Source organism: Artemia sp. Qi Xiang Cuo, chromosome 18 (genome assembly GCF_049724085.1).
Source record: "Artemia sp. Qi Xiang Cuo chromosome 18, ASM4972408v1, whole genome shotgun sequence".
In the NCBI taxonomy this organism is placed as follows: domain Eukaryota; kingdom Metazoa; phylum Arthropoda; class Branchiopoda; order Anostraca; family Artemiidae; genus Artemia; species Artemia sp. Qi Xiang Cuo.
Genome location: NC_142811.1, coordinates 17,231,657 through 17,257,779, shown reverse-complemented (window position 1 = coordinate 17,257,779; position 26,123 = coordinate 17,231,657). Strand labels below are relative to the sequence as shown.

Below are 26,123 nucleotides of genomic sequence, written 5' to 3'. Positions count from 1 at the left end.
TCGCTACATTTTAGCTTATCGGCTTTGAATTGGCTCCTAAGTTTTGAAAGCCAATTGAAAAATGTGACTGACTTTTCAGTATTTAAAAACTCGTTTGATTATCTTGAAGGCCAAAAAGAAAGAAAACGAAAATTTAAAACTTAAGTAACACCCAACTTACATGTCTATTTTAAAAGATCAAATGGATTGGGATAATTTTCAAGTCGATTTAAAAGCCAAAATATGTCATCTTCTAAGCTTCTAATATATAATTTAGCAAAGCCGATTGAAGCCAAGTTATAGCTAATATTAGTGCGCTGGATTTAGGATCCTTTGTCCGAGAGGGCGAGGGTTTGAATCACAGTATATAAATTATAGGCAGTGTGATCTTTCCCTATCTCACCCACTATAAAAACCCGGACCGAGGTGCGAGTGCTCCAGAGAACGTATAAACATAAGCGACATTAGATCTTTTCACGGGTAGACAAGTCAGATTTCTCTTGAACGCGAAACTTGGCTTCAAAGTTGGAACACTAAATTTTTAAGAAACTAATTTTAAATTAAATGCAAGAAGAAGTGGGAGGAGCTGTTTGTTCGCACCGAGAATGAAGAGCCAGGAATTATCTGCGGTAAACTTACTGCTATATCTTTATACTGTGCTTCGAATCCTAGAGTATCCAATTATTTGGTTTGGGACGGGGGTCAGTGGCGTGACTCTGTAAGCTCAGCTAGAGTCGACCCAGCTCTAAATGGGTACCTGAAGAAATCTGGGGAAGGTAAACAGGAGGGGTGTGCGAAAGGACAGGATGGCTGGCCCCCATCCCCCCATTCCACTTTCTGGCCGAAGGGCCTTGGGACGGAAATCAGCACCGCCGGTTCGGAACTTAAGGGTCTAGCTAGTCCCGCATCCTTTACCTTTTTTTTAATATTAAGCCCATATTTCATTGACTTCTCAGTTTTAAAATCCAATTCAAAAATATAATTGGCTTCTGAGTATCTAAGAGCCAAGTCTGCTACTTTAAACTCAAAAAATAACCTTTAAAACATAGAAGCCGATTAAAAACCAAAATCAACAAAGAAACAAATTTAAAAGCAGATAGGAGCAAATTTAAAGGCTTAAAGGCAATTTTGTAGGGGTTTTAAAGCAAAATTAAAAATTAATTTGATTATAATTTTTTTAAGCCAATTCAAAATCTAAAGTAGATTCCAGCACTGACATCACCAAATTGGCTTTTAAATCAGCTCCCAATGTACTGTTTGTCATTTATTAGCTTGTAGAAGCTAATTTCAAGATATTGATCTCGTCCAATTAACATATCAAACTCAGAAGCCAATAACATTTTTATAATGGTTATTAATGACTCAGAAGTCGGTTAATGTTTTGCTTTTTAAATATTTTTTTGATTATTTCCTTATTTAATAGAGTCTATCTAAAACCAATATTTTTGCTTTATTTTAACCTATTTAATCAGCTGAAAAGTTTTAAAAAGCAAATTTGCCTACTTTAACAAATAAAAATATACGCAAAATTTAAAGTCAAATAAAAGGACTTTTAGGTCAATATAAACAGAGCATTTACTTAAAAACTTTCAATAAATACTTCGGCTTATTGAGCAATCAAGTGCACTTAAAACATTTTATAAGCCCAAGCTCTGTTTAAAGCCCAATAAGCTAATTTACGGTATATTTTAGCATGGACTTAGTCTCTAAAAGAGCTAGAAGCCAATTTGAAAATATATATGGCTCCAGATATCTGGGTCAGTGTGATTTGTGAGCGTATGTGGGAATCAGCAATATGAATGCTGCACATGACGTCACTCTTAAGCCCCTGTTCACAATGAGATTTTAGATTTTACAAATATCGAGATTTAACTAGCACCAATTTGAGCCAATTAGATTTTCTATTGAATTTTCTGATTGACTGAAAAATTATATGCAAAATTCTGATTGGCTCAAATTGGAGCTAGCTAAATCTCGGTATTAAGAAAATGTCACTGCAGCTGGGCCTTTAGTGATATACAGAATAATCTTTTAGTAAATTTAGGAAAGTTTAAGCGACATACCTCATCTTTTTTCCATCGATTTGGTCATTTGAATTTCTTCTTTGCATGAATTCCAGAGAAGAGCCCAAAATTTCTTCAACAGTTAGAGAAATTAATGTTCCATGAGGAATATTCAACTCCTGAAATCAGTTCAGAATTTGGTCAACGAGGCATTTAGCCTCTTTTTCAAAAAGGCTTAGCTGATTTCTAAGAATAATCATTTTTGACGAAACAGTATTATTAACCAAAGAAAAAATAAAGTAGACTTCGTAGATAGTGATGGTGTTAATATCAAGTCCGTGTGCACACAAATTTATATCTAGGGTGGGGGGGGGGGGGAGGCAAAATCGTAAAGCGTAAAATTTAGGCACATTTCAAGAAAAGTATCAGAAATTAGGAATAAAATCATGATATTATAAGGCAAAAGAAGGGGCTGAAGTCTTACTCCATCCTTTCCGTCATCTCTGGCCCTAGGCATACATGGGAGTGTGACGTCTCAGTAATTGCAGCACTTCAATCCTGACCTTTTAATCTAAACAATGCCGAAGACAACATTATTTTTACCATACAAAATATAAGAGGTTAATAAAGCATTTTCAGAAGATGGTGACTAAGATACAACCTAAGTGACTAAGGTGACTAAGTGACTAAAATGACTAAGGCGACTAAAGTGACTAAGGTGACTAAGTGACTAAGGTGACTAAAGTGACTAAGTGACTAAGGTGACTAAGATGACTAAGGTGAATAAGTAACAACTCATCTTTGGCAAAAAATAAAATACAACAAAGAAATCAATTAAAACATTAAACAAAGAAATCAATTAAAAGTCAATTAGAACATCCAATTAAGTCAATTAAAATAAAGAAATCAATACGAATCTAACTCAGAGCTCTTCGATAAATTAATGATAAGCTAAAAATCGCAAACAATATAAAATTTGAACATAACCTTAGCTACATTGCCTCATAGAGGTTCAACTAAGACTCAAACGGTCGGAGTTTTAGCAGAATCTTTATGAGGTAATGAAGCTAAGCTACTCTCTTTTTCGTTCTTTTTATTGGTCAAATATACTTTGCACTAACTTTGGAGAAAATAGTTATACTAATAGCTAAAACTGAATGAATAGAATTCAAGATGACGGCCTGTCACCACGGAATCCTTAAATCCTTAGAAGTAGAGAAGGGTTAGAAGTGGAAGATAGAAAACACCATTATGGGCTTGATTTTATCTTCGAGGCCTTCGCTGATGAGTTCCACGACTGTAAAGTCCTGAAAGTTTCACCAAGCACGACGACTCTCTCAGCTACCATAACTACTTCTACTTCATCTCTCTTCTATTTCTACTTCATCTTCTTCTGCTTCTTTTACCTCTTTTTATTGGCCAAACATAATATGCCCTAACTTTGAAAACAAAATCACATTAGTAGCTAAAGCTGGTTGAGAATAATTCAATTTAACGGCTCATCCCCACGGAATTCTTAAATCCTTATAAGTAGACAAGGATTAGAGATGGAAGGTAGAAAACACCCTTATGGGCTTTATTTTATCTTCGAGGCCTTCGCTGATGAGTTCCACGACTGTATAGTCCTGAAAGTTTCACCTAGCACGACGACTCTCTCAGCTACCAAAACTAATTCTACTTCATCTCTCTTCTATTTCTACTTCATCTTCTTCTGCTTCTTCTACCTCTTTTTATTGGCCAAACGTACAATGCCCTAACTTTGAAAACAAAATAACACTAATAGCTAAAGCTGAGTGACAAGAATTCAATTTAACGGCCTATCTCCACGGAATCCTTAAATCCTTAGAAGTAGAGAAAGGTCAGAGATGGAAGATAGAAAACGCCATTATGGGCTTGATTTTATCTTCGAGGCTATCGCTGATGAGTTCCACGACTGTAATGTCCTGAAAGTTTCACCTAGCACGACGACTCTCTCAGCTACCATAACTACTTCTACTTCATCTCTCTTCTATTTCTGCTTCATCTTCTTCTGCTTCTTTTACCTCTTTTTATTGGCCAAACATAATATGCCCTAACTTTGAAAACAAAATCACATTAGTAGCTAAAGCTGGTTGAGAATAATTCAATTTAACGGCTCATCCCCACGGAATTCTTAAATCCTTATAAGTAGACAAGGATTAGAGATGGAAGGTAGAAAACACCCTTCTGGGCTTTATTTTATCTTCGAGGCCTTCGCTGATGAGTTCCACGACTGTATAGTCCTGAAAGTTTCACCTAGCACGACGACTCTCTCAGCTACCAAAACTAATTCTACTTCATCTCTCTTCTATTTCTACTTCATCTTCTTCTGCTTCTTCTACCTCTTTTTATTGGCCAAACGTACAATGCCCTAACTTTGAAAACAAAATAACACTAATAGCTAAAGCTGAGTGACAAGAATTCAATTTAACGGCCTATCTCCACGGAATCCTTAAATCCTTAGAAGTAGAGAAAGGTCAGAGATGGAAGATAGAAAACGCCATTATGGGCTTGATTTTATCTTCGAGGCTATCGCTGATGAGTTCCACGACTGTAATGTCCTGAAAGTTTCACCTAGCACGACGACTCTCTCAGCTACCAACACTACTTCTACTTCTTCTACTTCATCTCTCTTCTATTTCTGCTTCATCTTCTTCTGCTCTCTTTTTATTGGCCAAACATACAATGCCCTAACTTTGAAGACAAAATCACACTAATAGCTAAAGCTGAGTGACAAGAATTCAATTTAAAAGCCTATCCCCACAGAATCCTTAAAATCCTTAGAAGTAGAGAAGGGTTGGAGGTGGAAGGTAAAAAACACCTGTTTGGGCTTGATTTTATCTTTGTGACCTTTGCTGGTGAGTTTCATGACTGTGTAGTCCTGAAAGTTTCATCTAGAACGACGACTCCCTCACCTAGCGAAATTACTTTCACTTCTATTTACTATTTTACTACTACGCCTTTGTGACCTTGATTCGACTTTTGTGGCCTTTGCTCGAGAGTTTCATGACTGTACAATCCTGAAAGTTTCACCTAGCAACACGACTCTCTGAGCTAGCGAAACTACTTCTACTTCTTCTTTAGTAAATTTAACCCTACTTCTTGTTTCATTAGAAGTTTTTCCATTAGAAGTTTTTCAAATTTTTCCATTTTTTGTGATTTTTGGTTCATCATTACTTTATTGAAAAGCTTTCGAGTCAAGACTTTTATTGATTTCTTTGTTTCAATGTTTGCATTATGTTTGGCTGAAAATGGCTATTAGTTATATAGCCGAAATATTTGCTGAAGTGGTATCTTAACCACTTCACAGTTCCTTTTTCAGAAAACTCTTCATGACCTTCTGAAGGTTTGTATATTATTAAGACTTTGCGTCCTATGCTTTCAACATCATTTCTAACCTACAAACCACTTCTGTTCAAAATTAGAAAGCAAAACAAGTTAGTACCGATGAAAGATAGAAAAAACCAAGACAATGATTAATTTTTCCTGGTTTTCGTTGAAACTTTCAGGGAATGTTGAGAGGAGGGGGGATGTCGAAAAAATAAAAGAGACTAATTGGAACTAATGAATTAGATTCGGATATCTTAAATCTGCCAGGAACGTGAAAAACTGAAGAAATATTCCTTATATTAACCAATAACAAAACTTTGGCGATCAAAAAAGAATAAAAATTAATTTAAAAACTTTTCAAAAATATTTTTTTTCTAAGAAAACTAAAGAGCCATATTAAAATTAATTCCAGCAGAAATAAATTCCTATAATAATTCAAACCCAAAATGACCAGAAATTACTATTAAAGAATAAACTTGAAACTTTCAGGGAATGTTGAGAGGAGGGGGGATGTCGAAAAAATAAAAGAGACTAATTGGAACTAATGAATTAGATTCGGATATCTTAAATCTGCCAGGAACGTGAAAAACTGAAGAAATATTCCTTATATTAACCAATAACAAAACTTTGGCGATCAAAAAAGAATAAAAATTAATTTAAAAACTTTTCAAAAATATTTTTTTTCTAAGAAAACTAAAGAGCCATATTAAAATTAATTCCAGCAGAAATAAATTCCTATAATAATTCAAACCCAAAATGACCAGAAATTACTATTAAAGAATAAATGAAACCCAAAAAGAACCAAAATTAAAATGAACGATCATAACAAACATAAAGACAACTGGTACAAACATAGATGAATAAAGAAATTACTACTAAAGAATAAATGAAACCCAAAAAGAACCAAAATAAAAAAAAAAACGATCAAAACAAACATAAAGATAACGGGTACAAACATAGATGAATAAAGAAATTACTACTAAAGAATAAATGAAACCCAAAAAGAACCAAAATTAAAATAAACGATCATAACAAACATAGAGATAACGGGTACAAACATAGATGAATAAAGAAATTACTACTAAAGAATAAATGAAACCCAAAAAGAACCAAAATTAAAAAAAAACGATCATAACAAACATAAAGATAACTTGTACAAAAATAGATTAATAAAGAAATTACTACTAAAGAATAAATGAAACCCAAAAAGAACCAAAATTAAAAAAAAACGAACATAAAAAACATAAAGATAACTGGTACAAACATAGATGAATAAAGAAATTACTACTAAAGAATAAATGAAACCCAAAAAGAACCAAAATTAAAATAAACGATCATAGCAAACATAAAGATAACGGGTACAAACATAGATGAATAAATAAATTTCAAAACAGGTAAGAATTTAATTGAATATTCAAGTCAAACTTATAACAAACCAAAATTACTACAAACAGGAGTTTGGCTATTTCCTCCTTGCCCATCCCCTAATCATAAAACTCTAAAGCCTATTACATAATTTGTGCTTTACTGAAAACGAATTAGGTCACAAACTTTTTCTTTCATATTTACACCATTGAAAATAGAAATATAAAATTACAGTGAAAAGAAATCTTGAATTATTGAGTATCTAGGAATTAGTATCATTAGATTCAACTTATGTTCATTGGTTCTTCCCAATCGTCTTGATTATTGTAGCGAATTATTTTTCTCCACTGTTCAAGATACATATAGTTTTCAGTAAAGCGCAAATGACGCAATAAGCTTAGACTTTTAGGTTAGGGGAGAGGGAAGGGGAAAGTAGCCAAACTCCTGTTTCTAGTAATTTCTGGTCCTTTTGAATTAAATTATTATAGGGATTTGTTTCTGCTGGAATTAAATTCAATATGGCTCTTTCTTTTCTTTGAAAAACTTATTTTTATGGAAAGTTTTTTTTTTTTAATTAATATTGAATAAAGCTTATGTGAATACTGCAAAATTTAATGCAAATCAACTATTATTATAGTTTTATCTCCCTTATAAATACAAAACTGAGGAGGAATAGATGGGAAATGAAAAGAAACAACGTAAAATAACAGACTCAAACTAACAAGAGCGACAAAATCACGTCAAAAATAAATAGATGGAAAACGAAAAAATAGATGGAGGAATAGATGGAAAACGGAGGAATAGATGAAAAACGAAAAGAATCAACATAAAATAACAGACTCAAGCTAACAAGAGCGACAAAATCCGTCAAAAATAAATAGATGGAAAACGGAAGAATAGATGGAGGAATAGATGAAAAACGAAAAAAATCAACATAAAATAACAGACTCAAACTAACAAGAGCGACAAAATCACGTCAAAAATAAATAGGTGGAAAACCAAAATAGATGGAGGAATAGATGGAAAACGGAGGAATAGATGAAAAACGAAAAAAATCAACATAAAATAACAGGCTCAAACTAATAAGAGCAACAAAATCATGTCAAAAATAAATACGTCACGTCAAGTGACATTTGACGTATTGCGTAAAATTATGTAACTATGCTTTTATGTTTTTCAGTTATGACAATAAATCTGTCAATTAATGAATGACACCATACCTTTTTAATGCTTGTTTATACCCGGTGCTTTCTCGTATTTTTTCGTCGTGTTTTACGGGTCTAACTAATTTATCTTATATTGCTTATGCAGATGATTTATTACTTATTAGCCGTTCAAAATTCACCCTAGCTTAGTCTACCCAGTTTGTTTCTAAGCTTTTGGAAAAAATTGGCCTCGTGCTTAATGCTGAAAAATGTGAGTATTTAGTTTTCAATGCTAAAAACCCAAGTAGTGATTTGAGTTGTAGTTCTTTTTCAGTTAAGCTGGTTCCTGCGTTGCGTTGGCTCGGGATTAGTATCTGCTCTTCTATTTCAGCTATCCGTGCTAGTGCACTTGCAGATATTAAGAATAAGCTTAAAGCAGGTTAGGCTAAAATTGTCCCAAATCGTGGCTGACATTCTCGTAAGACGTTGTCTAAACTCTACTCAACATATTGCGACCATTCCATCCTTTTTCTATCAGGTTTGCGCCCTTTTTTTAATACTAGTGATATGAAGGATATTAGTTTCGTATTTCCGTTATTGTAAATATCTTTTGTATTTGCCTCGTTGGTATAGAAACCGTAAGATTATTCGAATGTTTAATGCAAGTGATATATTGATGTCATATAATAAGTTGGACTCCAAGTTAAAAAATGAGGCCTGCAAGCGGTTGGGTCCTTTTGATCCTCTTGTACGATTGTTCTGATTTGCATTTGTAGTTCTTTATATTGATATTGTTTTGCATGTATTTGTTTTCTATGTCTTTCCCTTTTAATTTCTTTTGTTACTCCTCTTTTTTATAATGTTAATGGGTCAAACAATAAGTTATTATTATTATTAATTATTAAACTAAATTATTAACTATTAAAAAATAACGGTCAAAATATAACAATTAAAATTATAACAGTCAAAAATAAATTATTATAGTTATTATTATTAATTATTAAACTAGAATTATTATTATTAATTATTATAAATTAAATTAATTATTAATTTTATTATTAAACTAGTAATTCAGCGCAGCACGTTGTCGCCTGATGCAGACACAGATGCGCCCTCTCCTCCTCCATCCCAATCTATCAAAGCTTCCTTCTTCACTACTTCCCGAGAAATTCTAAATTTCCTTTAAATTCTTTCTTACGATATCTTCCCCTCTCATTCGGGAATGAATTGCTTTTTCTTTGGTCTCAGGTGAATCCAGGTTGCAGCGTTAGCTAGCAACCTAGTAAGAGACGATCACGTCCAATGTTAAGAAATATAAGAACCCCTAACTCCTGAGAAAAGAGTCAGATCAAAATAGCAAATAAGAACAATCTTTAGCAACCTCTCACCTTTCACTCTTAATACATGTCCTGTGCAAGAGAGTTTCACGACTATACAGTCCTGAATGTTTCACCTACACGACGACTTTCGGAGCTAGCGAAAGGCCCTACTTCTACAGTTTAGTTTCTATTTTTAGGCATAACCCTATTTAGCTTCCCTGGGTAACGTGAAGATTTGCAACAGCCTTTGGATAGTTTTGCCGTCGAGAGGGTAGCGGGATTAACACTTTGGTTTTGTTTCTTAGCTACCAATTAGACGCAGTTTTTTCAACTACTCAAAACTTTAAAATTTCCCTAGGCATATTTTTGCTTTAAAAAAATGATGAGACGACCCCATTAACCAATTTGAAGCATAGTAAGCATAGTAAAAATAACAAACTGCAGAAATTCTTTAAAAAAACTCACAAAATGATTAAAATTCAGGATTTTGAATATGCCGTCATTGTGAGGAATCTCAAGGTTAAGTTGAGGTCAAAGTCAAACTTAAGGTCAAGGTCAAACTCAAGACCAAGGCAGGCTTTTCAGAGCATTTTTTTTTTATTCAAAGCACTGTTATCCTTCATAGTTGTAAAGCACTGTGTCCTTACTTAAGATTATTTTTTCCTGGAGACAAAGTTAAAAATGTTGGAAAAAATAATAAAAAAAATACTTTCAAAGAAACGGGTTTATGGCCAGTAAAAAAAAAAAAAAAGAAGACAGGAGAAAAATTCACAAATATTTCTCCTATTTCAAATAAAATATTTTAAGGAATGTGTTAGAACAATAAGTGGAGCAAAGATAATCAAAATCTTCTCTTAAAACAAGTTACTGTAGTAAAAACAAATGAAAAGAAAAAAACATGTTCAATACCTAGAACCAGCTCCAATAGTTGGCAAATAGAGGAGTGTTTCTCAGCAGAGTTAAAAAGTAATTATACCATTTATTTTACCTATAACTACTCTCTAGATGCAAAAGAGGTAACTAAAACTGTACATTTTGTTACTTTTATGTTTCTACCTGAACTGAACTGTATATTTTATTTTGTTACTAATTGGATTTAGCGAGTGTGATGTTCGTATATTTGTCTTATTCCTTCGATTTAATTATTTCTTGTTTCCATTTCATATTTTTATTATTTCTTCATGTTTTTATTCGTTTCGATTTCTCATTGTTTCTGTTTCCGTCCTGTAAGGTTCTCACCTGCACTGAAGACACCTTGTTAGATATCGTTTTCTTATCTTTTTCACTGGTCGTGAAACCCTTTTTTGTCATGAATAGTCTGTTCTGCTTCAGGTCTCTTAAAAAATGCAAGAAATCGTGTTCTGACCTACCTACCTGGAAAAGACCTTGATACCCCTCCCCTAATGGCTGGGCCGGTTGTACGCTTATCCACGCCGTTAAATCCGTGCAATGCGGGGATACTCACACTAAACTTGTGCTGGAATAAGGGGAGTAGCTCCAGAATCTTTATTGGGGGGGGGGGAGCGGGGTCCATATCTGGATAGCAAAGGGGCATGGGCTATATAATAGTTTTTATGCAAATTGGGGGGGGGGCAATTCTCCCCCCTCGAAACGACGGCTCTGGCTGGAATGAACATAAACGCTGGGTGGCAACCCTCCCTGACAGAGGGATGGATCCAATAATAAAATTCCCCTTGGTGTGTTCGGGGAACTGGAGTCATGTGATCGTTTTGATGAGATGTTCCCCTCTCCCCCAAGCATAAAAAACTGCATAAAATATTATTTTCGACCACATAATTTCTAAAAATGATAAAAAGCTATTCCACAATTTATCTCACCTCTGGAAATAGCTAAACACCAAAGCAAATGTCAATGACACAACCCTTGTTTGCAAATTTTGGGAGGGGCGGTCATGGTTATGAAAAATCAAAAAAAAAAAAAATAAGAATTGTAAAATGGTAAATAGTAGAAACAATAAAATAATTACATTAAAAAGTAAATAATAGTAAAATAGCAATAAAAAAATAATCAAGAGTATTACCTCAAACTGCGATTCCCAAAGGGCAACTACAAAGACACATCCAACACCTTCACCTTCAAAGAAGTTTCGACCATTGTCCCACTCAAACAGATTCTTTTCCAAGTCAACAATTTTACCTTTTCCATATTCTTCCGCACTTAATCGGATTCTCATGGTTTTATTCAAGGTCGTTTCTTCTGAACCTAAGATGACTTTCTGTTTCAGAAGTGAGGGATGGGACAGGGCAGAAGGTAGCTCAGTTCGACACTGCACAACCTGAAATTTGAGTAATTGAAGGCCTTCTGTCGGGGGCATAGACTTACATAAATTTTGGCCCCTTTTCAGACCCCGATTTCGGGCAAACCAACGGCTCACTAGATTTTTTTAGGCCTAATCCATTTTCATTTTTCGGGAGGTCATACCCCCAGCGCCAATATCTGGACTTATGGTTAGAATTAAGGGCGGAAATGGGACCAAGGAATGCTAAATATATTTGCAGTCTATTTTTTTAACCAGCATTCTAAAGATGGATTGATTAATTTTGGAATGAGTTTATGCTTGTGTGTTACTAAAAGAGATTTTGTTTCCTATATTTTGTGATTGGGTGAGTGTCTGGGATTGGGATGAATTGTAGATTATGAGTATGGGACAAATTCGAGTTCCCTGTAAGTATATTAATTTCAGAATGATTGATTAATTGTTTAGTGGGGGTGGGGGAGGTAGATAAATAAAAGATTTTTTATAGAAAGTGTAATAATAGTTGTTTTCTGGCTGTTTTTTTTGTGTTGTTCCAAACACGCTAAATTGCGTCGAGACTTATTGTGAATGTGATACGGTAATGTTTATTTTTGTTTTGTTAATATTATAAGGAGATTTAACTGTTGTTTTTTGTGACTCATTTGTTAAAAATAAAATAAAAATAAAACAGAATCTGTTATAATAAAATACCGGAATTACAGGATAAAATATCCGGATCTTCACTAATTCTAATGTATTTATCCAAACGTCATCCAGAGGGTTTCCCTATACCTCCTATCCACGGTCTTACCCATATTTTTTTTTTCGGAGGAGGTTTTACTCAAAGATTTTTTTTTTGGGTAAGGGGGGACGGGGGTTTACACAAAAAAAACTCAAAAAACGCATATAAAATTTGTTTATATCCATTTTTGTTAAGTTTTTACGAGTCAAATAAACATTTCGGGAGGGGTTCAAACCCCCCTAATCCAACCTCTGGTTACGGCCTTGCTCCTACCCATTTTTATGTTTTAATGATGGGTAGGAACTACCCAAGGATTTAAGGGGGTTGATAGCAGAGTTGTCCACTCTCGTGAATTATAACTAGTCTTGGTTATTTATTATAATTATATTATACTATAATAACAGTTATATATATACTCAATTAGTATAGTTTCTCAATTTTAAAAAATGTACGAAATCTGGCTTTGGAGTAAGATTCTACTTCTAGCTTATCACCCCCTTGTGGGTGGCATTATCTATATGGTAAATTTCAAATAAAAAAAAATCCTACAAAGGTTCTTGCCCGGGTGATTTCATCAGAGCATTGGAATACTCAACGCTGCGAATATATTCAACATCTGAAAAAAACCCAACTATTTTCTTTTATTGTCAAAATGAACACCATTGTGTTAGTTTTGTCATATTCAAGATCTTTCATAACTTAATGGAGGGATATATTTTTTTTAAAAATGGCGGTTTAATATAAAATTTAAAATTGAAAGTATGTATGTTTAATTTAATCCGAATGTACGTTTATTTAAAACTATTTTAATTTGAAAATAAAATTAAAATAAAAGAATAAATAAATTTAATAAAAAAAAAAAAAAAAAAAAAAAACTTAAAAATATGTATAAATTTGGCATTGGAGTAAGATTCTACTTCTAGCCTACCACCCCGTTGCAAACGGTATTTATTTGTATGTGAATGTGAAAAATTTGGCCTTCAGAGTTTGTTTCTAGTATAACACTGCCACCCATGTGAGTGGCTAAACGGCCAACCGCAATTAAACTACTACCCTCTAGATTCCATCACGACTTTTACTTCTTTTTCTCAGTGAAATTTTCTTCTAGTGATTTTTAGCGAATTTTGTACATTCTTTTCACGGTCGAGTTGAACTTTTATAAATAAGAAAGTTCTTAACTTTACTGCTTACATTTAAAAGATAAAAGAATCCATTTGGCAAGACTTCAAAAAGAAAAAGAAAACTTTCAAGCTGAACCTTTCGGTAGTTTTTGAAAAAAAAACGAAAGAGAGTGATTTTCCTTGACTGTGTATCCCAACTAGCGATTCCCAGACTATTTGGTAATTTTTGTATCCCTCTCTTTCTTTCTCTCTCTAGGAAGAATTCCTCGAGATAGAATTCCCCTATCTCTAGGAAGAATTCCTAGAGAAAGAATTCCTCTCTCTCTATGAAGAATTCCTAGAGAGAATTCCTCTCTCTCTAGGAAGAATTCCTCTCTCTCTAGGAAGAATTTTTGTGTCTCTCTCTTTCTTTCTATCTCTAGGAAGAATTCCTCGAGAGAGAATTCCTCTCTCTCTAGGAAGAATTTTTGTATCTCTCTCTCTAGGGTAATTCGGTGCTGATTTTTTTTTATGTTACAAAAAATATTTTGTATGACTTGAATGTTTTCAAAAATAATGAAATAATTATGATATTCGTAAAAAAAAATAAAAAACTTTCATAACCTTTGACAGAAAATCAGTTCTTTCTGAAGCATCTCTAAATTTAATCTTCCACCTTCCAGCAGAACTTTTCTGATCTTCAATCATTACATCGTGCTCTCCAAGGATCTGAAATATAGGCACACGTTACTCAAGATGACATGATGACTATTGCAAATAAATCCTGAATGCACACATGATGCAAAAAGAAAAGATGACATGATGACTACTGCAAATCAATCCTGAATGCACACATGGTGCAAAAAGAAAAGATGACATGATGACATGATGACTACTACAAATCAATCCTGAATGCACACATAGTGCAAAAAGAAAAGATGACATGATGACATGATGACTACTGCAAATCAATCCTGAATGCACACATGGTGCAAAAAGAAAAGATGACATGATGACTACTGCAAATAAATTCTGAATGCCCACATGGTGCAAAAAGGAAAAGTCCAAAGCCCAAGACCAAGAGATGACGTTCAAGAACATTTAGTTGAGATTCAAGGTCAATGCCTCAACCCATTGACAACTGTCAGTGGGTCTAGGCTCAGGCCTTCAATGTCCATTGCCTCATGTGGGAGACATGATAGACCAGCATATTGAAAAGTGTGAAATGGTAAAAAAGGTCAACGTAAGAAGGGATTTCTGTGGTGAGAGGGCGCCTTTTAATACAGGAAAGGTATTTTTTCGATATATATATTTTTTTACAGTATGTGGCGGTTTGAATAGTGTCCGGTTTGACAGCTATTTAATAAAAAAAAAGTGGACGTAGATGACCATTTTTTTTTTAAAGTTTTCGTCACTGAGAAGACTGGAGGTGGGATAAAAAAAATGAAGGAAAATATGACCTAAGCCATTTACCAAATAATGCAAAATAAATTTTTTTTAGGCAACATTGCCTTTCCATTCAAGCAAAATGAATAACTAAGAGCTTAGGTTGAACAAGCATGTAGAAAAATGGTGAGTAAAACATAAAAATAAACACAAACGCTAAACTAAACAAATGAAACACGAAAGAAGAATTCCCGTCTAATAAAACATTTAAATAAATAATAAAGGAGAAGGCAAAGGTAAGGCAAACAAAGGGTAAGGGAGCATGTCAGCTATCTTAAGTTAACTATATAAGAATCGTCTTGTAATCGGTCTTGTGAATTCAAATTTAAATAAATCATGTTTCATAACCCGGCAGTTGAGTCGGAACTTCAGAAATTCTTGTTCTTTTTAGATTTTTTTTCCCCCATCTGCTTGAGGAATTGAAAACAGTCTAATCCACTGTTAGCTTTCCCCGCACTATTCGGAACAGCTCAAATTTCCTATCACTACATAATAACCTAAAATTACAGGGTCGTTTTTGAGTAAATTAAGATTAGACACCCCATTAATTTTTAAAAAACAACTTAAACATTCTGACAAAAATATGACAGAAAAAACTCACGGAAAAACACACTTTCGCCACTGTGTGGCACATTGTTATTATATCTTATTCACTAAAAAAGTATAAATTACAATTCTATATATTAGATTAAGCGCATTTTGGCGCTTCACAGTATAGAATTACTATTTAAGACTATTCATTTATTTTTGGTTATTGTCCACACTTGTCATTTTATACTCATACTTGTATTACCTTAAATAACCTTAAGTTGCTGCTTGGAGCAATCTAAAGATGTGAAGCCCCAGATTGATGATCGAGAAGATGTTTACAATGATGTTTAGTGATCATGTGCTGATGGATGATGAGTGGCTTCCAGGTCGATTTTCCCCATTCCAGAGGACAACTCAGCATCTAATCTTCGTTTAAAGATGCCAACAGTCAGCAGTGACTCTATCTTCAGCGAGTTTGTTCCATTCAGTGACAACCCTTGAGGAAAGGAATTTTGTGAGAGGCCTGGTTATGTTAGACTGCTTTATAAGTTTCAGCCGATGACCTCTAATTCTTGAATCAGGACCAACAAAAGGAAATAATGCTGATAGTGTTGGCCTTCATTAGCTTGTTGGTAAGAAAAAAATCGACTCTTCTTCCCTTAGACACAAATGTTGGGGGTTTCATCTTAGCTAGTCTTGTAGGGTAAGAAAGTTCCTGCAGAGGTGCGTCTCTGTACGTCTTCCAGAACTTTAAAGGTTTTTTTTAAATAAGGGGAGGCTAGAGACACTCCAACTTCAAGCTTGGGTTGAAGTAGCCCTTTATACAGAACACTAATGACTTTGGGGGAACGAGTGGAAAGGTGATCTGCCTCACAATTAGCACCAGCAGCAGACTTGTCAGCATGGGGACTGAATTTCAATTCATTATCAATAGTGACACCAATATCTCGCTCATTATTTAAAGAGAATATTGGATGGCCAGAAAGAAAACAAGAATGACAAGGATTTTTGTTGTTGAAGTGAATTGCATGGCACTTGGCGACATTAGATTCTAGAAGCTAAGCCTCAGCCCCATAACCAAGCAGTTCAAGACTGTTCTGTAAAAGTGCATGATCTTCACTTGAAAAGGCCGGTCTGAGAAGCGTTGTCGGCATAGAGTGTTAGCTTACTGCTGACAGTAGAAGGAGTATCATGATCTTAAATACCGTGGGTCACACTACACTTCCCCGAGGAACTTTACTAAAAACTTGTTGACAGGAGCAAAGAATGTCGTTGCCAGAGCCTTCAAATAGCCGAATACACTGGGATCACTGGTTAAGATAATCAAGGATCCAGAGAAGGAAATTCTCCTTAAGCTTGACTGCACGTAGCTTAATTGCAAGTTTCTTGTGACAAACTTAGTCAAAAGCTTCACAAACATCAAGCAGAATCATGTCAACAGGCACCTCTACATCAAGTAACCTAGTGATGTAGTCATACGATTCTAGGAAATTGGTATCAACTGATCTTCAAAGCGGAAACCACGCTGTGAGCTGAGCAAGAGATTATTTACTTCAAGATGCTGAATAACTGAAGAATTGACTACTCTTTCAAGAACTTCCGCAACCAAAGATGTCATGCTTATAGGTTAATAGTTTTCAGAAGGACTCTTTATAGCCCTCGTAAATAGAGGAATAATATGGACAGTCTTCCAATTCAAAAGGAGTTTTGAAAGACTTGATAAGTTAGAAAGCAAGGAAAGTGGCCGAGACAAGACTGCTCGAAATTCATGCAGGATACAAGGATGATTGCAGTCAGAACCAGAAGATTCATTAGTTTTAAGAGACACAAGTTGCTTTAGAACCACTGAGTCAGTAATTAAAATTAATTCCATCTAAAGCAATACGTCATACACATTAGGGGAAAAAACAGTACCAGATTCAGAAGAGACAAAAAAGATGAGAATTGTCAGGTGAGAATTTCAACTTTCAGCACAGGATCAGCAACAAGTGGACTATTGTGCAGTATGTCAGGGATTGAACGGCTACTGGGACGTTTTTGAGAAGCATAACGCCAGAAAAATTTCGGGTTATCTTCAACGTCCTCAGAAAAATTTTCCTCAAACTTTCTCCTCGACTCCTTGATTAGGTTAGTATTTTTTCTGATTCTTAGTTATAACATCTTTTTTTGGTTTAAAACTAAAACTTATCTCATTATTTCCCATAGCATATATTTTCAAAGCATATTTGAAATAATACCCCCCCCCCCTCCAGGTATTTCAGACTCAGTTAGCCTTTTTTTGTGCGCCTCTTTCCCCAAAACGTCACCGAAAAAAATTCCTGTGTATGTGCTCTGCTAGTTATGTAGGACCCTAATAAATATTTTACGCGTGCGGTAAAATAATATTTAGATAATAGTCTTTAAATAAATAATAATTTATTTATAATTTAATAATAATAATTTATATATAACTATTATATAACTCTGTTTGGTGACAAAGATCGTTTCCCAAACTAAAATCCCCCCCCACACCAATTCCTGCGTGTCTGACATCAGCCATATCAATCTTGCAACATTTGTACTGTCAGCATTAGTACTCCCATGCACATCATTAGTAGTCTCATATAAAGTCTGTTATGTAACAAATATCGTTTCCCAAACTTAAAGTTCCTTTGACCTCCCCCCCCCAAAAAAAAACTGAGTGTCTGACAACAGCCAATTCAAGCTCGTAACATTTGTACAATAAGCATTAGAACTTTCCTGTACAAAATTAACACCCTCATGTAAAGTATGTTATATGACAAACATTGTATTCCCAATTAAAAGTTAATTTGACCCCCACCCCCGTTAAAATACCTTGTACTCGGAATCAGGCTGTATATTTGTTCTCCAAAGAATATTCTTCATATCCTTATACAAGAAGAGCTCAAAAATGCCAGGTGACGTCTTTAACAGAGCTAATCCAACCTTTTCTTGGGATGTAACACTTCCATCGTTTCTAAAATAAAATAATTTTAAAATACAGTATATTACATTTCCGTCGAACTTTGCAACTATAAATTATTCAATTTGAGTTTCCAAGACATGTGTGACATAGTCTTAGCTTTTAGAATAAAAACGTAACTTGAAATTGAAATGCCCTTAAAAAGAGTTTTAAAAACTGTCCCCCATAAAAAAGTGATTGTGATTTGCTTCATATTTTGCCAGACTGCAGCTTATTTCAGTTGATTTTTGTTATTCAAGATTATCAAGTTCAAGTTTATGCTTAGCTAAATTCCTGTTCATAGTTTGTTAGAACACAATAACAGCAATTGGGAATGACAAGTATATTTTGTCCGTCCTCATTCCCACTCCTTTAAAAAAATACTCTCACTCCGTTACTTCTGCTCCCTAGTATTGGTGTGAAAGCAGCAAAGCATCAGCAAAGATTAGACACTTTTTGAGGGTTATCACCCCCCTCCAATCACAGTAAGGATGGGTCATTGACCATTCCGTATAATAATTTAAAAAAAAAGGAAAGCCTTCCTGCTTTCAAGTCACAAACAAGGAGAGTGAATTTGGTAATTAACCCACTCAAGGTTGTCAATGTATCTCTTTCTACTAAGCTTTTGCTCTTTCCGCAATTCAATGTCTTCTCATACTGCAGTCTATTCAAAGATATTCGATTATTAAAGCAAGTCCGATTTCTTACAACGATTTCTACTAAGCTTCAAACACTCGGTTACAGCAAGTCCGATTTCTAATAACGATTTCTACTAAGTCTCAAACTTTTGATTTTCTTTTTTAAGGTTTTGAAATTGCTGTAATTCCTTGTAAAAATATATACAAACATTTTTGCAATAGCCAATTTTTTGCTCTTTTATGCAATTTAATGTACTTCTCCCATACCTGAAAATCTTCAATAAAAAGGATTTCACTCACATAAATAGTTTTTTTTTTCAAAACTAAGGCTCTTTAACCACAATTACTCAAAATTGAGGCTTTTTAACCAATTACTCAAAATTAAGGCTTTTTAACCACATCAATTTCATTTAAAGTGAGCCATTAATCAGCTCTTTACGATGTTCCAGTGCCAAGCTATCTGAGGAGACAGAGACAGAAAAAAGATGCCGTATACGCAGAATATCGTGGTTTCACCCACTTTTTTATTTTCAAGCCAATATATTTTTCTTGTTGTACTAAGAGAGGGTAAGTTTCCTATATAGGGGTTTGTTTCCCAGATTGCTAGATACCACTGCAACCCCGATATGAATGACAACATATGATGTCATGAATTACTTTTTAATACATGACGTCACCATGTGATGTCATGAAGTGCATCACGTGCATAACGTCATTGTAATTTTTGCTACATGCCATAATTTTCAAAAACCAAAATTAACACTCTTAACGAATTTTCCCCGACTTCTGACCTATCTAGATCGTTTTTTATGTGACAGTATCCCAAGATACCAATTCCCCCCCCCCAAAAAAATGGAGCCGTTTTCGAGAACTGAAACACGCAGTTATTACTCACATATAAATATAGTATATATATATATATATATATATATATATATATATATATATATATATATATATATATATATATATATATATATATATATATATATATATATATATATATATATATATATAACCATTACGCAACCATTATTATATATATATATATATATATATATATAATATATATATATATATATATATATATATATATATATATATATATATATATATATATATATATATATATATATATATATATATATATATATATATATATATATATATATATATATATATATATATATATATATATATATATATATATATATATATATATATATAACCATTACGCAACCATTACACTGTCTTTGAGCAACACTACCAAAACATACTTACATCCTTTTTGCCATTACTAAGCACGCAAAAAGTGCTTTGTCACTTTGTTCTGAGACTCTTGATGATGCCAGCTTTTCTGGCGTTTTTGGTGTCTTTTCGATTTGTTCTTTCTCCCCATTGTACCGTAACAGGCTTTTATCTGATGATGAGCAATTCACTCCAAATAACAGACCAAGCTTGGAGGAACTAGAATTAAACATAATTTACTTTAATTCCATATATATATATATATATATATATATATATATATATATATATATATATATATATATATATATATATATATATATATATATATATATATATATATATATATATATATATATATATATATATATATATATATATAAACTGGATGTCGAGCCTTTTTATCAGTACACTATACCTAACAAATAAAAATACTGTTTCAAAAAATCCTGCCCCTTGCTGAGCCATTTTTTTTAGCCCAAACTTGTTTGTACTTGTATGTGTTGCAAAACCAGATGCAAAAGCCTCACCCGGCATCCAGAAGACTCAGATGAATGACTCTCATCTGCTGCAATCTTGTCCCAGCTCTTCAGCAAACTGTAAATCTCCAACCTTCTACCAAATTTTTGAAATCCACCCATGGGTTCCAGATTACTTCTGAGAGTTGTTCACCAATTTTTCAATTGACCACGTGGTCGCATACGCCACTCAGGCAGAGGAGCAACTAGAAGAACTTCGATGCGGTTATTGGGTTTTCTCAGGACATGGCCAAGCCAACTCAGTCTCCTCTGTTGGACAATCATGGCAATGGGCTCGATTTTACAGCAGCGGTGGTACATATCAACATATGAAATCCATTTGGAGCATTGTACACTCTGGATTTTTTGCAGACAGCAGTGGTCAAAGATTTCCAAATCAAGGACATGAAGCACCTTCAGTGGTCAAGACTCAGCTGCATAGAAGAGAACAGATCTAACAGCAATTTGTAGATGCTTCATGGGAATTCATCTAACCAATAGGTTCCCTTCCCCATCCACCCTTCCTCCTTTTCAGTGTGGGCTTGGGACCAGCTATGGCACAGTTTTCTAACCCAAAGCTTTCCTAAAATTCTTTCTTTTACTTTTTATAAAGTCAATCCATTGCATATTTAGTTTTCTCACAACTTGTATAAGGTGCAGTCCAAATTAAATGCAAACCTTTTGATAAATAGGTCAGAGGAATGTTTTCCAGACGTTGAGGAAATGAACCTTGAAAGATCACAGTGGGTTAGTATTAAGGGAGATAGACCCCCCGATATTTGGAGTGAGAATATATAAGTTTATTCATTGGATGCTGGAGGGGTTTTCATCACGAGGTAACTACCGTTTAGTTATACCTACCTTAACCCCCCTCACTTTGATAGGGGTGTCAAATATGGGCTTTTAACTTCTCATATTGGGTGTCATATAGGGCAACCTAAGTTGCAAACATAATTCCAACATTAGACACAATACATTCTATTACACAAAAAGTATTGTTAGACATATTTTACCTGTAAGTCTTACATTTTACACATTTTACTGTTCATAATAAAACATTTCAAAATTTTGATTCAAGCATAATTGTAATCAACACCAATAGAGCAATAATCATACAAGGCTGGGGTTGCACTTAAATTGAAAGAAGGGATTTAAGAGCTATCAAACAGTTCGTGGTAACGAACTGTAAGTAAGGAAACGACCCGGCTCAATGGTAATCGAAACTCTACAAAACAGGTTTTTGATGTTGAAGCATACCTAAAAAGAATTAAATTTTAATTTTGATTTCAAATTTGCAAACTTCACCAAGTTCAATCTTACCCGTAAAAATTTACACGCTTCAAAATATCTAGCTGATTTTTAGAAAAAGGGGGACAGACCCCCTTAAATCTATAGAACCTTAATGAAAACCACACCATCATATTCAGCGTATCAGAGAACCCTACTGTAGAGGTTTCAAGCTCCTATCTACAAAAATGTGGAATTTTCCAGAAGAAAGATCATTTTTTGCCAGAAGAAAGATCACGGATGCGTGTTTATTTGTTATTTTTTTTTTATTTTCCCCAGGGGTGATCGTATCGACCCAGTGGTCCTAGAATATCGTGGGAGGGCTCATTAACGGAAATTAAAATTTCTAGTGCCCCTTTTAAGTGACAAAAAAAATGGAGGCCAACTAGGCCCCCTCCCACGCTTATTTTTTTCCCAAAGTCATCTGATCAAAATTTTAATATGGCTATTTTGTTCAGCATGGTCGGAAATATTATAACTATGTCTTTTAGGAAGACTTAATCCCTCGAAGCCCCCAGGGGGAGGGCTGAAAGTTATGAACTTTACCCAATGTTAACATATAGTATTGGTTGTTGGGAAGTATACCGACGTTTTCAGGGGGAATTTTTTCTGGTAGTGGGAGGTGGGGGGGGGTCGGGGGTTATATGGGAGGATCTTTTCATGAAGGAAGTTTTTATGGGGGAAGGGACATTGCTATGAAGGGGGCGCTGGATTTCCCATCATTATTTAAAAAAAAATCAGAATTTAAATAAAAAAAACTGAAAGTAAGGGGAGGTGAAAGTAAGGGTGGTATTGACTAAGGGGAGAACCCCCTAATATACGTAATAACATATACGAAAAAAAAACCAAGCGATACGGCTCAATAGTAATCGAAACTTTTAAAAACGGAATTTTGATGTCAATAAATGTATCAAAAGAATGGGCTTATAATGGTGATTCTAAATATATAAATTTTATTAAGTTTAGTATTACTCATCAAAGGCTACGAGCCTGAGAAAATTTACCTGATTTTTCAAAGAGGGAGGAAACATCCCCTACAAGTGAAAGAATTTTAATGAAAATCAAACCGTCAGATTCAGCGTATCAGAAAACCCTATTACATAGGTTTCAAGCTCATATCTGCAAAAATCTGCAACTATATCTGCAACGTATTTTTTACCAGAAGAAAAATATACGAATATAGAAGTTCGTTACGTAATTTAAATTGTAAATTACGTCAGGACCAAATTTAGAGACAGCAATTTAGCAAAAGAAGAGTAAAATTTTTGTTCAAATATTGTTAACTTATTCAAGGACGGTGAGTCAAAACAAAAGCTGCATTAACTAAAAAACGATCAGAAATTAAATAAAAAAAAACAAGTTGTTTAAACTGAAAGTAAGGAGCGACATTAAAACTTAAAACGAACAGAAATAATTCCGTATATGAAAGGGGCTGTCCCCTCCTCAACGCCTCGCTCTTTACGCTAAAGTTTGACTGTCTCACAACTTTATTTTCTAAAACAATAAAAAACTTTAGCGTAAAGAGCGAGGCGTTGAGGAGGGGACAGCTTTTTTCATATACGGAATAATTTCTGTTCGTTTTAAGTTTTAAAGTCGCTCCTTACTTTCAGTTTAAAAAACTTGTTTTTTTAATTTAATATTAAACTAAAGACAGGCAAAAATAAAGTTAAACAATAATTCAAACTTAAAACAAACAGAAATTGCCATCAATGAACAAATTTTTTATCCTAAGGCAAATCAAAGTTTACAAATTGGAGTAGTGCTACCTTTCTCCTTCTCTATATCTAAAACCCTTTTGACAACCTGGATGTTCTACTTCAACCTCCCCTAATCATTCCTTGAATGTTAGAACTTAATATCCATAGTTTTTGCTTAGACATTGCAGACACAAACCCTTTTGACAACCTGGATGTTCGACTTCAACCTCCCCTAATCATTCCTTGAATGTTAGAACTTAATATCCATAGTTTTTGCTTAGACATTGCAGACACAAACCCTTTTGACAACCTGGATGTTCTACTTCAACCTCCCCTAATCATTCCTTGAATGTTAGAACTTAATATCCATAGTTTTTTCTTAGACATTGCAGACACAAACCCTTTTGACAACCTGGATGTTCCACTTCAACCTCCCCTTATCATTCCCTGAATGTTAGAACTTAATATCCATAGTTTTTGCTTAGACATTGCAGACACAAACCCTTTTGACAACCTGGATGTTCTACTTCAACCTCCCCTAATCATTCCTTGAATGTTAGAACTTAATATCCATAGTTTTTTCTTAGACATTGCAGACACAAACCCTTTTGACAACCTGGATGTTCTACTTCAACCTCCCCAAATCATTCCTTGAATGTTAGAACTTAATATCCATAGTTTTTGCTTAGACATTGCAGACACAAACCCTTTTGACAACCTGGATGTTCTGCTTCAACCTCCCCTAATCATTCCTTGAATGTTAGAACTTAATATCCATAGTTTTTGCTTAGACATTGTAGACACAAACCCTTATGACAACCTGGATGTTCTACTTCAACTTCCCCTAATCATTCCTTGAATGTTAGAACTTAATATCCATAGTTTTTGCTTAGACATTGAAGACACAAACCCTTTTGACAACCTGGATGTTCTACTTCAACCTCCCCTAAACATTCCTTGAATGTTAGAACTTAATATCCATAGTTTTTGCTTAGACATTGTAGACACAAACCCTTATGACAACCTGGATGTTCTACTTCAACATCCCCTAATCATTCCTTGAATGTTAGAACTTAATATCCATAGTTTTTGCTTAGACATTGCAGACACTAACCCTTTTGACAACCTGGATGTTCTACTTCAACCTCCCCTAATCATTCCTTGAATGTTAGAACTTAATATCCATGGTTTTTGCTTAGACATTGGAGACACAAACCCTTTTGACAACCTGGATGTTCTACTTCAACATCCCCTAATCATTCCTTGAATGTTAGAACTTAATATCCATAGTTTTTGCTTAGACATTGCAGACACAAACCCTTTCGACAACCTGGATGTTCTACTTCAACCTCCCCTAATCATTCCTTGAATGTTTGAACTTAATACCCATAGTTTTTGCTTAGACATTGTAGACACAAACCATTTTGACAACCTGGATGTTCTACTTCAACCTCCCCTAATCATTCCTTGAATGTTAGAACTTAATATCCATAGTTTTTGCTTAGACATTGCAGACACAAACCCTTTTGACAACCTGGATGTTCTACTTCAACCTCCCCTAATCATTCCTTGAATGTTAGAACTTAATACCCATAGTTTTTGCTTAGACATTGTAGACACAAACCATTTTGACAACCTGGATGTTCTACTTCAAACTCCCCTACTCATTCCTTGAATGTTAGAACTTAATATCCATTGTTTTTGCTTAGACATTGAAGACACAAACCCTTTTGACAACCTGGATGTTCTACTTCAACCTCCCCTAATCATTCCTTGAATGTTAGAACTTAATATCCATAGTTTTTGCTTAGACATTGCAGACACAAACCCTTTTGACAACCTGGATGTTCTGCTTCAACCTCCCCTAAACATTCCTTGAATGTTAGAACTTAATATCCATAGTTTTTGCTTAGACATTGTAGACACAAACCCTTATGACAACCTGGATGTTCTACTTCAACTTCCCCTAATCATTCCTTGAATGTTAGAACTTAATATCCATTGTTTTTGCTTAGACATTGCAGACACAAACCCTTTTGACAACCTGGATGTTCTACTTCAACCTCCCCTAAACATTCCTTGAATGTTAGAACTTAATATCCATGGTTTTTGCTTAGACATTGAAGACACAAACCCTTATGACAACCTGGATGTTCTACTTCAACTTCCCCTAATCATTCCTTGAATGTTAGAACTTAATATCCATAGTTTTTGCTTAGACATTGCAGACACAAACCCTTTTGACAACCTGGCTGCACATAGTAACTTTTTATTTAGCTTGGCATTCCCTGACTTAATACCCTTAATTTCAACTTAGTTCCAACTTAATACCCTTAGCTGTTCCTGAAGTATTGCAGATATGTCCTTTTACTTACCTGGATGCACATAATGCTTTTTGAATTAATTAAAATTTCTGAAGATTCCCTGAAAATTTCAACCTAATACCCTCAGCCATTTCAATGATATTGCAAATACCCCCTTTGACAACCAGGATGCATATAGTGTCTTTTGGCTAAGGTCAACACCCCGCCCCCCTGA

General features: G+C 34.3%; 1 protein-coding gene across 2 annotated transcripts in view; it reads right to left on the bottom strand.

The window, feature by feature from the left end:
- Positions 1–26,123, bottom strand: part of LOC148941261 (uncharacterized) — a 67,508-nt gene that overhangs the window by 29,445 nt on the left and 11,940 nt on the right. For both annotated transcript variants that reach the window (XM_089104095.1, XM_089104096.1), the window contains exons 2-6: positions 20,117–20,302; positions 18,071–18,212; positions 13,883–13,987; positions 11,201–11,455; positions 2,043–2,161 (exon numbers count right to left, since the gene is read on the bottom strand). In XM_089104095.1, coding sequence (XP_088960221.1) covers positions 2,043–2,161; positions 11,201–11,455; positions 13,883–13,987; positions 18,071–18,212; positions 20,117–20,302 — 807 coding nt within the window. The remainder of the gene's footprint in view (positions 1–2,042; positions 2,162–11,200; positions 11,456–13,882; positions 13,988–18,070; positions 18,213–20,116; positions 20,303–26,123) is intronic.